A 13,662-nucleotide genomic window follows, 5' to 3' on the forward strand; every position below is an offset into this window, starting at 1 on the left:
TTTTGAATTTTTACATAAGTTTTATTTCATTTCATACTTATGTCACTTGACTTACGAAATATTTACGTTTTCTTTATTTTCGTTTTGACATAAAGTTTTCTGCTGTTCTCATTAGAAATACGAATATTACGGTTTTTTTGTTTTGTTCCATTATTTTTGCAGTGTGTGTGAGCTTTTGTGTGACTCATTTATCAATCAGTTTACATTAAGTTAATTAATTTTATATTTTTTTATATTCTTATTTTATGCATTTTTCTTATTAATTTATATTTCACAATTTTGCATAAATTATATATTTCCCGTTATCAACTTATATCGTATGTATGTATATAATATGTATGTTGTTAGTTAACTGCATTCATTGATGCACAATCGACAAATGAACAGTTATACTAATTTTGCAGTAATTTGTTATTTACTCAATTCAATTGTATTATGTTGTCAATGCCTTGCAAACTTTGCAATATTTTTGTTAACATACATATATAACTATGCATTATATATGCACGAGTATATATACATATATGCATTTGCCAAAGTAGTCGCATGCATTAAAGTATTTGGTGCATTTTTTAAGAGTAATTTTCTTAATCATTTTTGCTAATTTGTTTCAAGTTTGTTATGAAATTAACACAGTCGAAAATTGTGATCCACGATCAATTATTTGCAAACAAGCATACATAACAAATGTACTTTTACATATGCATATATAAGTACATATGTATGTCAGTTGGTTCTAGTTCTTAGTAACTAATTGGGCGTATTAGAGTTTGTTCATTTGTTTAAATTTAAAAATTAATATCATACTTATATTTTGACAATAGCTTTCTTATTGGAAATGCTGAACAAAAAGTGGTTCAAGTTGAGTATTATCGATAAATTGAGTACTCATCGTGTCAGGATTGTAAGTTTTGTGGCAGCTTAAGAACTATATTTTGAGATTCTATAACATCATTTCACATATTTTAGTTAAGTTGAAACGAACAATCAGCGGAAATACTCATAGCTATATCCTCCTCGCGGATAGTGGCTGGTTAATGGACGTCACCACTGGCGCCATCACGGCTTGGCATCTGGACTAGTTTCTAGAGCAGATCTTGGTGGTGGGTGCGAGCACCCGACGCCTAATTAAGGCAAATGTATGTATCGATTATCTTTTTCTTGGTAACTTGTTTTGCATACGACACTGAGTATATCTACTTCTGCCATTTCTAAAGAGATACCTGGCGGTAGGTATTAAACGCTTGGGGAAGAGGTTCCATGAAGACAAAATTCAGCAAGGAGGCCGATAAGAAAGAAAAGCGATGAAAGGCTAAGCTGCAACCGAGATACGCAAACCGGATCAGGGAAGGAATTGCAGCCAAAGGCAGCGGCTTACTGAAAGCCGGTTAAACAACCGGTAAAAAAGACGACACAATAAAGCCAGGTTCGATCGGAATAATTCCTCAATATCCAAGATGATAGTGACGGCCAGCGAGATAGCCAAGAGGCATTTAATCGTGGCACTTATTGCCCGGAGCAACCAACCTGACAAATTACAAAGGATAAAAGGAAAGCGGTAGAGCTGAAACCGCTGAATGCGCTCTTCGGATGATTGGATGGAGACCCGAGTACACCTACGCCAACATTCAATCATTGTGCTTAGCTTAATGGGTTCAATAACCTAATATGTAAGGACGACGCCTCACTGTTTTGGGTAAAGGAAGTGGTTTCAAAACTTCAAGGTCTGCGGGAGGACCCGTTGTGGAAAGAGCGGACCGTAGTTGCATTCCGTCCATTTTGGAAGGATGCACTGCGGCTTCTCAGAAGGTAAAATTCTGATGTGCAAACGGTAGATTAGAGGATCTCCAACTCCAGCAAGGAGGATGGGAGCCAAAACTACATCCACCAAATAAACAAGTCAGCCGATGATATACTTAACGAACGGTTCGGAAAGATGGCGTGGATCATAAGTAGCGTAGGCTCAAGGAGCGCAACCCGGCCGACAACAACACAACCATGGAGCGCGAGGTCGAGAAGGATGTAGGAGAGATACCAGAAGCTACATTATGGTCTGTAATAGAGGGGCCGGAAATTAAACCAGACCCCGTGAAAAAACCCGAACTTAACAGAGATGGTTTTTCAAATATACCTGCATATGAATTGAACCTGCCTCTGCCGAACTACTCCCCAATTTAAAGATAATCGGCTACGAGGCGCCTTTAGTTCAGCAAATGTGGATAGCTTCGAGAAATATAATATTGACGCTCGCTACGAAAATACGTAGTCGATAAACAAGTCAACTTTCTGCAAGACAATCCGCAGAAAAAGTGGATTTTGAAGACCACATCGAATATATGCTGTACATATTAGAAATGGAAATTAGTTTGCAAGATATTTAGCCACATATGTTTTCTGAAAGCTCAGGTATAATGTACCGGCTGAGAATAATCCTTTATGAAGCACTGGAAAAATATTGGGCCACTTTTTTTTTAAGCAAAAAATTAGATATATCCAAAGATATAGCGAAAGTAAAGTACTCAATAAATGTCTACTACGCAACAAGCCCATGCTTGAGGATACTTGATAAAATTAACTAATTTTGTTAAATATAAAGTTATTGGTCATTTTTCAAATTTGAATATGAAATCAATTATAATTTAAATTAAATTGGTTTCTTAAAAACTATATTTATAATTTACAATTGATTCTTAATTAATTAAATGAAACTAAATATTTATACACATGATTTGCTTTTGTGTAGTGTTATTGTGTTTTTGTTTAATATTTACACACACGCTTGTTATATTTTAATTATATTAACCGTAGTCTATTGTTTAATGCTAATCAATTCAAATATTGTTTATTTAGTTTTGTTTGAAACTCAATTAATTTACTTAATTTTTAACTCAATTAAATAAATAGTAGTACAAGCGGGCTTTAGTGTACGGGCTATGTACTCTTATTTACTTACTTTGTTGTAATATGCATATAAAAAAAATTAAATTACATATAATAACGTACAACCATAATGTTTATTTATTTGCTGACCGAAACTTGACTGTTTGTGTGTGTGTGTGTTTAGTTGTATTAGTTAAGCAGTTAGATCACTTATACACTTTACTATTTTCTGCATTCATTAAATTCATTTGAAAGTGTGTTTTGCTTTTCATAATTAATTTTCATAATTTTATTTAATTCGTTATTTCGCTATGTCTCCCATATCATCATCCCATCTACTGTACTCACTTACTCCACATACTCAACTTTAACAAATGTATCTACGCAAAGTCTGCAAACTTAGCTTGCTCTTCTTATAAAAGCTGCAAGTTTAATTTGCAGCCATTTCATTCTTGCTTAACGTGTTTTCTAATCCAATTTTGTATTTGCCTTTAATTTGTTTTTCTTTTCGTGCTTTTTTTTGTAGTTTTATTAAAACATTCGTGCATTTTAAAACATTTAACATTAATTATATTTATTTTTATATTTGGTTTTCATTTTAGTTCATGCTTAGTTTTACTCTCACATAGGTATTTTACTTAATAGCTGACTTAAACCTCTAGGTTCTTTAGAATTTCATTGTGTCTGTAATAATATTAATAATAATCATTAATTCTAGTATAACATATAACTAAGTATATGGTTTCAATATTTATTTACTTTCAGTTTGGTTTTTGTAATCGCATATGATTTATATATTATATGTACATATGCACGTATAGATGTGTGTGTTTTATATACTTGACGATATACTCGCATATTTATTTATATATAATTTATATATATGTATGTATATATAGATTTGTTTGTAAAACCGTTGGAGCTTTTGTCTAAAACAAGTCCCCAGAAATGCTTTAATATCCTTTTTTTCTTTACACTAATTTTGTAAACTTTTGGAAGTAAAACTATGTTGGAAACTGAGTTATAAGAATTATTGCATTATTTTAATTTAAAACTATAGCAAATTTGTTAAAGTAATTCATTGAGTTTTATTTTTAACTTTAGCAATATAACTAAATAATACTAAATTAAATAAACTAAAATACAAACTAAAAAAAAAGCATATACAACTAAATAAAGGCTAATCAACAAGTCAATATATTTTAAATATTACTATTGACCTTAACAAAATCAACAAAAATATTTTAACTTTTCTCAAAACTTAAATATATAACAAAATGTTACTTTAATAAAACAAAACTTGAAATTTAATATAAAACTATGAATTAAAGGCACCGAACATCAAAACTTTCATTAATTAGTAATATAGCACATTAAAATTTAGATAAAATTCAAGCCAATTGCAATAAATTAAAAAAAATCAATTTGAAATTGGCGTTGCTTTTGTTGAGTGGAATAAAAATTGTCAACAACAATCCCATGAAGTATAATATAAGTATATAATATTCAACCGATTTAATCTAACAATTGAATATGGTGCCACTAATAGACAATAAACATTCATTCGGACAGTTTTCCTCACATTTTGAGTAACGGTGACAATACTCGTAGCATACAATCAACTTTTACAGATCCTCAGGAAATTGAAGATGACTAATAACTTCCTTATTAATGGAGATGCCCGTATTGAGGTTATATTAGCCAGAGCGATAAGTAACTTATTCCAGAGACTAGATACAATGAAATATCTTACTCGTTCAAAATGTAGGTACATCAAAGGCTGAACTGCTGAGAAGAGTTCAGAAAAAATGTTGGGAAATCAGAGCTAACTTCAGGTTATTTTCAATTTTTCTCTGAAAGCTGATGCTGCTATGTATGATCTGTATGATCTCAACTGCACATATAACGAGCGAGGATAGGTTGAGAGAGAATTAGATTTCATTTAATTTCATTTTCTCAGGAACAGAAAACAGTTTATTTGCACAGGTGGAATGCATGTTTTCCCAAACAGCTTCGAGGACGCGCTCGTCGAATAAAATCGATATATATTTAGCTGGCATTTAAAAAAAAACACGCCTTTTATAAATACATTTGTTTTGGTATTTCACAACAACGGTATGGTATTAAAATTTTAATAAATAATAATAGTAACACTTTGCAAATTATTGAAACTGAAACTCGAACACTCTTCTGCTCTTAATAAAATACTCGCAGCTGAAAAAATACACAATTTTAATTAAAAAAATTTTAACGAAATTATTTTTATTTCCCTAAAAAAAGTGCTTCTAAAAAATATGAAAAATGCTTTAGAAACAGGGCTCCGAAACCGATGAGCTGCTTATTTTGTTCTTGTATCAATAATATCTTTCTTTTTTTTTTGTAAATTTTTCGCATATTTTCTTTTATTAAAAAGTTTTCTCACATATTTGGTTTTTGTTCGAAATTTCTAAGCGCTTAACTGTTTTAAATTTTTTTCAACTTCACTGCAACTAAAAATATTTAATTTTATATTTACTTAATTAATTTTTAATAACCGTTTACTATATTAACTTAGACTTAATATACTATATTATAAATAATTTTATCACCGATTTTTTTCATTTTCTTAACTATTTTACTTAAGTTATGCTTTTTCGAGCTTTTGTTTTTCTTTGAAAGTGTTTTATTTTTGTTTTAACAACTGTATTCCCTTTTCAATAATATTGGTTATATTGTGAAATATCACGCTTGTTATAGTGTACTTAATTTTTTCTTTTTTCAATTTAATGGCTTTAATTATATGGGTAAATATGTATGTGTTAGGGTTGCTTGTGTGTGTGTATGTGTTTAGTAACGCACCAGCCACTCAATTACTGGTAGCTAAAGTATTTTCCCTCCACTTTTTGGTTTATTACAAGTATTTTGTGGTGTGGTATAAAGAGAATATAAAGGAAATTCTTTGACATTGTCTTATAAGATTCCCTTTCGGAGAGCTGTGCTGCAGTAGAAATTGATTTCACTTTTTTTCTTCGATCTTTATGTTGTTTGGTTTATAAACATGGATGATTATATAATTTTAACTTCACGAAATTATAAAAATTATAAATTTTTAATTCCACTATGCAGTTAGGGTCATTGTTAAGTCAAATATATAATATTGAGGGAAGGTATGTGTTGGTTATTAAATTATAATATTGTAAACATAATTTTATTTGAATTCATAATATAGAATCAAGTTTCTCTAATTTATTAAATTTTGCCGAACCAAATATTATATTCCTTCCAAGGTTACAAATAATGAATTAAAAAATTAATTGAATTAACATTTGAATAAAAAAAAAATTTTTTTTTTTGTAATCATATATGCGGGATTTTCTCGTACAATAAAAGTTTTTTGGTTCTAAACGATAAATAAATAAAAATAACTTAGAAAATTTTTCGAAATTCGAAAATTTTGGAGTTCTTGTTATTAATATAATTTAGTGTATCGAGCTTTTCGGCCATCGAAAAAAGCAGGTATACTTGAGAGATTTTGTCTCATATGTTGTTCGATTCACTACTTGAGGGTTCAGAGACAGTTAAAATAAAACAACTACATAAATAAAATGTTATACTCCTAAAATACAGTCAGTAAATATAAATGAAAATATTGCTTTCTCTTCTACACTTTGATTATTTTTCTTTAGAATTTCAAGGTTTAAAACATGTAATGTAGTTCAATAAATGAAATTTCAGTACACTAAAAGGAAATATTTGTATAAAAAAACTACGCTCATAATAAAAAAATTTGTTATCCGAAATATTTTTCAAATTAAAAACTTTTGAAAAGATAAATCTACACACACCCATACAGGTTTATATTTAATGTCTTGTGTTCATATAACATCAACGCTGCATATAATGCATAAATTATTATATGTAACCATATGTATTTGTGCAAAACGACCGCTATGAAAATCAAATTAGTAAACCTTATGAAATAATTGTACAACTACCTTAAAAGTGTACATACATACCATATACAATATATATATATACATATATTTACATATATATATATATATATATATATATATTTACAAACCAAATATAAGTAGTTAATTAGCTAATACTTTAAAATATATTATTACTATTGTATGCACTTATCTATAATTCTATTTTTACACATAATTTCTGATGCGTTTAACGCTTTTCTGAGCGTTAACACTATTTTGGACTAAGCATATATAAAAACTGTTTATTTACAACTTACTTATGACTACATATGTAATATGTACGAGCAAATACTTTAGGCTATGTACTCAAACAAAGGGGAAAAAAATTAAGATAAGATAAAACAATAATACAAAATTTATTTTTTTTAGATCATATAGTTTTTGAATAGTCCTTTGGACAGACAATATACTTTATAAATCACTTGTTTACAGGTCTCAAGCAAAAACTGATATTCCGGTAAGTAACGTATGTAGTACATGGCATAGTGCCGAACTCTGACGCTACTTAGATATTCGTGTATAAGTATTTTCATGAATTATGAACACACCAAAGGAATGAAAACACTAAAGCAATACATACGCTACAGCTTTCGAACTCAAGGTTGATAATCAACTTCGTTGTACACTAGTCCGTAATAAGCATAATGCAAGCATAATGCAATAGAACATTTTTTTTGGTGTACAGGTAAACAAGCTTAGGGCCAAAGAAAAAAAATTTTAATTGAACATATGGAAAACCTTCTAGAATGTTTGCGATGAAAAAACTGGTTTCAAAATAGCGACTTTTCCAATCAATTGCTAAAATTAGTTTGAAAATGTCTTTTGAGTAGTCGAATTTATGCATAACGCTAATATCCGATTGACGTAGAAAATTTCCTTCAGTAGAGATGTTCTTACACCTCTTTCAGTGACGATAAAATTAAAAAGTCAAAGAATTTGCTGTCGGAATTTTCCAGTCAGCATTGTGTAAATTGCTATCCCCATATCTTAGGTAAAGTTATATACTTGAACAATTCGCAAAAAACACTTAGAGTATATACAAGTAGTTACGGAAAGAGAAGTTTAAAATAGAGACAGATAACTTTCGCCAGTTACAGAAACGAGCGTATTTTGATGGTGAGTCTTTGTGTGTGCAATTGAGAAGCAAATCACTATCTTCATTTCCGTATGCAAAGTATTTGTAGCCATCCGCGTAAACGCTGAATATCGAAGAAGAAAACTTTAGGATTTCGTATCAATCGAACCAACTTAAAGTATATATTATAGTCAATTTCAGAAATTTTCGGAATAATTATTTAGAAATACAAACGTTGAATTTTTATTATCAATAAGTGTATATATTTAATCAAAGCAAACAGCCTAAATAGCTTTTAATAAAACTAAAACCGAAATAATTAATACCTATATAGTAAATTACAAAAACAACTACTTTCCGTGAATGAGTATATGTATAAGTAAGTAAGTATACACACTATAACTATTTTATAGTAAAACTTATAGTTTTACATTAAATTACACATGTATTTAGTTGCGAAGTTTTGCTCCTACTCAAGTTTTGTCTGTATTTATATTTATTTCATTGTTTTTATGTTTATTTGGTTATGTTAAAGTAGTGCCAGTTGATGTCCGCTTCAAAGTATGATGCGCTGTGATTGCAATAATCATTAATGGCATTGCTGGAACTACAATAGTAGTGAAAGCGTCGGAACTGTTTTGCAATGCAATATATGTGCTGTGCTTAGTGCTTTGTTTTTCAGATTTTAGTTTTGCAGTTTTTTTGAAGCCAGCTTGATCAAACGCTTATCCAGCACTTATTGTTGTTGTGGCTAATAGATATTAAATTAATTTTGTGTGTCGCTGTAAGTTTTTAATTTTTCTCCGTTACCAGCTCAATTTTGTGTACACACACACTACTATTTTTTATTTTTTAATTATATGTAATTTTTTTGAAGTATATTTTGCTTGTCCTTTAAATTTTTTAAGGTTTATTTGCGGTTTTTATTTCATTTTATATACATATATATGTTTCTATTTTGTTTTTTTTTTTTTGGTAAGTATATGTGTAGGCAGTTTTATTTAGTCCAGAATTTCTGTTTAGAGGACCTTTTTTTTAATATTACTCAAGTTTTTTCGTGTACCTCGAAAATGCCGTATGCATTTGTTTTCTGAATTTTTAACTCTTTTATTTTACTTTTTACAACATTATAAATTAGTCTGTTCAACAACTCACTACTTCATGCTGCTACAGCAATTTTGCTATAGCAATTTTGTTTCGTTTTTATGTGTTTTTTATTTTTTTGGTTTTTCTTTATATAAAATAGTATATGTACACACATTCAAGCCGTGTTGGGTGCTATAAAAGTGAGTGAAATTATTCATAGATTTATCTAATGTGTGTGCAGAGATATTTTTTTCACATAAAACCATGCGCAATTACAGCAAAAAATCGCTTTTATTTTTAACTACTGTAATTGCTTTGGTATTTACGTGTAAAAGTATTGTAAAAATAAAAGTTTTAGTTAGCGAGTTTTATATATAATTATAGTATTGTTTGGTTCATATATACATACTGGCATATCTAGTTAGTAGATACATGGTGTTTACACAAAAACCTATACATACTCATTGTCAGTTGGTTTATTAAAGTAATTGGTTTAGTACTGTCACTTGCAATGTTTGCAAATATTTATGTTTATATATAATTAAATTTTTTTTTCAACTTTTCAACACGTAAATATTACGAGTATATTGGGATATTGTTCATTTGCGTTTGGGTATACATACAAATACATACATATATAGGTTGGAAGGGGGGGAGGGGGAGTTATGTCAAGTTTCATATTTAATAGTCTAACACTGGTGCTGATTATTACGTTGCGATTTACTAAAATACAGTTATTATTTAACAGCTCTCTTTTATTTCTATAATTTCGCCGATTTTGAACTTTTCGTATTTTTAGTTTTCATTAATTCGTAGTTTAAGGGGTGTATGTTTGCTTGTAAGAACCCAAAAATGAATTTAAAAAAATTTTGTATTCTCTAACAAATTAATTATTTTATTCTCATTTAGTTGCTATGACTTGAGATAACTCTAAGTAACGCTAACTTAAATTTATTGCATATATGCTGACCTTAACTACGCATACTCATACTTTCGTCTATGTGTATGTGTATGTGTGCGTCTTCCGCCGTGACGTCCAACCGTTTTGTGCTATTTAAGAAGTTTCTTTCTATACAATTTTAAAAAATTTGGCAAATAGTTTTGGAAGCGCTAAAGTGTAAAAAATTTTGTATTTACAGAAGTATTTAATATTATACACAATTTAGCTAACTGTTTCAAAATTTGTTAATAACTCTAACAAAAACAACACAGAAGCATACAAATTTGAAGCAACAGAGTATAAATAAATTTCTAATTAATAATACAGTTATTTCTTCGTGTATTAAAAGTGTTATCGAACTTGTGTTTGTATGTGCCAATGCATTTTTTATTAAATAATTGAGCTTATTCTCGAGTGCATATATTTTGCAGTAATTTAATGAGTGTGTCTTGAAATATGTGTTAATTTAACGAGTTTTTCTTGAAACTAATTATTAACATTAATTATGAACTAATTTTAAAAATGAGAGCTTTTGAAATTTCACCCAAACTTTAACACACACTTGGTTAGTTGGTTTGAAAAGGAAGGTCGAAAGAATGCCTCAACTCAAGCAGCCGCACATACACCAGCATTACTCTCATTGCCTTTCTCGTAGATTTGATAAATTTGTGTTGACACACACTTAGATCTAACTAAATTTTCTCGGCATGTGTTGAAAGAGAATGCTGTATTTATGTGCGGATATTTATAAAATAACGAGCACTTTGAGCATTTGATCTTGTTAAGAACTTACAATAAATAAATTATTACTACACCCCATATCTGCATAATTTTGTTCGGAATTTAGATAGTGATCAACACTTCCAGCAAATAGCTGCGGAAAGAGTTAGAAAAAGTCACTCATTCAGAGTTATCAACATATTTACGTCTATGTAACTAGTGGAAAGTGCTCTAGATGCATTAATATTGCTCGGAAGGAGTATTTGCAATCTGAAAAACGACGATATGGAGTTCGGCCTCTTCGACTCAACAGCTCAACAACTACAATCGTAACTGCAACTGTTTTTTCATCTATGTGACTAGTAAAAAAGACTTTGCATGACTGTTATCGCTTGCAGTTACAATTTTCACAAGCAAATCATTTTACTCTGTGTGTCATTATTTTTATAAACGTTAACCCTATATTCAAACCTATACCAACAGTGGCTCCAGAATTTTAAGTAACGATGTTCACAACAATCAAGAAAGAGCATGAAAATGATGATTATGTAGCATACGATTCGGCGCTATTGATTACATAGGATTAATCGTGTAAATAGTTTATAAACTTTTGTGATTTAATTAAAAATATATATTTTCGGCTTTCGTTGTTCGGAATTATTAAAAATACAACAATTACCATCTGTGAATTCACGCAGCTATAATTTATCGAGATTAAACCGAAAACTTTTCTTCGTTTCTAAGTTCAATTAATTAATAAAAAATTATAACGGCAACTTGATTGCATTCCTTCGACACTAATTTTTGTATAGTAGTTTACGTTAGTGTGTGGGTGTTTATTTTTATGGTAATATGAAAGTGTGCTTGGTTTTTTTTTTCTTTCTTCACATTTTTAACTAGTAATTATTAATTTGTAAATTATTTTACGCATTTCACTGGCATTTCGTTAACTACTTGTAATGTTTCCATTATTGTGTGCACCGCTATTTTCATATTTTTTTTATTATTGTAAGTATTTTGAGCTTTTATCGCTTACAATAGCATTGAGTTTATGCTTAATTTGTTCCATACAACTTCATATCTATTAATGAGCTCTAGCACTGCGCTGATTATTTACTCGTTAGTGAACTATAATATGCCTATAAAGTATTTAGGTTTTTTTCGAGTGTATGTGCATGACTTTACTGTGTACGAACGTTGACATGCTTTGCTTTAGAATTTAACTGATTTTAATTTTGATTTTCTTTCCGTGTTTCCCCTTTACTAGTTATCTATTTATTCATGTTTTTTAATTATAATTATTATATTGCACAGTATAAATTATTATTAATTGTTTAACTAATACCTTCGTCGTCTCTTGACTGTTTTTGCTAATACATATTTACTCTAACTTCACGTGCGTGTATTATTTGTTTAATAATTATGCTAGTTTTTTTGTTTTGCTATGCTGTGTTCACTTAAAATATAAACTTAACTAAACTATTGCGAATCGCCTTCTGCTATACTACCTGCTTACGCTGCGCTTGCCTCCGTCTTCTGGCGGCGCACCTACAAGCTGCCACTGCTACCTTCAACCAATGCTTAATAATAAGCTTATGTGCTAACTGTCGATTGCTTTACTTCTCCTCGCCCAGCAGCACCAGATCGTCGGCGACCACATCGCTCACATGCAAATAGATGATCCAATACATTAGGTTGAAGCAAACGAAGCACACGGGGAACACTATACGCGAATATTTGTCAATGTCTGAAGGCGTGATGCCCAGCAGTTTGTTGATATCCTGTTCGATTTGATTTAATTTTTTTTTTTTCATATTCAAGAAATTTTTAATAAATATTAGGAATTATGAAGAATGAACAGAAAAAAAGAGTGTGGAAGAGAGAGAAATAAATGATTAGAATGATCACACAATTCTTAATGTATTGATGTTTGGGTTGGAAATTACTTTTTTTACCTTGCCCGGGTGTAATAAATGGGATGGTACTGCCGCTTCGGCGTCCCCACCTTCGGGCGCTCCACCTCCACCGCCACCACCGCCGCCGCCGCCTCCACCGCCACCTCCTTGTGGTCCAGGTCCGGGTGGTCCAACCGGCGGTCCGCCACGTCCACCATTCACAGTATTCTCCAGTGTACCGCCCTTGGAGTGTGCCTTGGGGTCGTGCACTTTGAATCTCACCTCCTGGAACAAGGGTCCCACTATCGAGCAACCGCGCGAGCCAACGTTTTGTTGTATATTTGAAAAGCCAATTGGTCGGTTACTCACTGTTTGTTTTGGCGCATGAGGATGACCATGGCTATGGCCATGACCATGCCCATGTCCATGATCGCCCGCACTCGGATTTGGATTGGGCGGTGGTTGCACCCCATCCAGTTGCTGCTTTTTTTGTTCAGCTATCTTTTGGATCGCCATAAATCTTTGTTTTCGCATTTGAATTCGTTTTGCCATATAGCCGACGGTGGCGTATTCTATAGATTTTGTATTTTTTTTTTTTTAATTTTCAAATTTGTTTTTCATTTGAAATTTGTTCGATCATCAAATAGTATATTCAATTATAGTTTATGACATCAATAAGTATTGAAAACAATTTATTGGTAATAAATATCAATTGATAAATGATATGGTAAGCAAGCATTGGTTGATAATTTTGAGCAGATTTCGATTGCGTTTGGATTTTCGATTAATTCATTTCGATTTTTCAATTTGTTTGGAATTTGAATTTTTGATTTCAATTAATGAAAAATAAAATTGATTTATTTTGTAAAATTCGGATTGTGTTTTTCAGATTGTGCGGGGAGCAGGAGCATAAAATGGAAAAATAGAAGAATAGAAAATTAAATAATACAATAAATAATCTTGCAAATTTATATTAGCTAATTATGCAAAATGAAAAAAGGGCACACTAAGGTATTCGTGTTTACTTAAAGTATATACAATATACAGTAGTGAAATAGAAACTTTGTTAAAGGACTGGAAGATTTTTATATA

At 30.5% G+C, this 13,662-nt stretch overlaps 1 protein-coding gene across 6 annotated transcripts in view; it reads right to left on the bottom strand.

The window, feature by feature from the left end:
- Positions 1 to 13,662, bottom strand: part of Rdl (Resistant to dieldrin) — a 96,082-nt gene continuing 82,420 nt past the window's right edge. For 3 of the 6 annotated variants that reach the window (XM_036362488.2, XM_070110889.1, XM_036362499.2), the window contains 2 exons: positions 12,622 to 13,142; positions 1 to 12,456 (listed from right to left, as the gene is read on the bottom strand). In XM_036362488.2, the coding sequence (XP_036218381.1) occupies positions 12,292 to 12,456; positions 12,622 to 13,142 (686 nt within the window). In that variant the 3' untranslated portion in view covers positions 1 to 12,291. The remainder of the gene's footprint in view (positions 12,457 to 12,621; positions 13,143 to 13,662) is intronic. The other 3 variants (XR_004976471.2, XM_036362517.2, XM_036362503.2) reach the window with 3 other exon arrangements.

The sequence above is a fragment of the Bactrocera oleae genome, chromosome 6 (genome assembly GCF_042242935.1).
Source record: "Bactrocera oleae isolate idBacOlea1 chromosome 6, idBacOlea1, whole genome shotgun sequence".
NCBI classification, from domain to species: domain Eukaryota; kingdom Metazoa; phylum Arthropoda; class Insecta; order Diptera; family Tephritidae; genus Bactrocera; species Bactrocera oleae.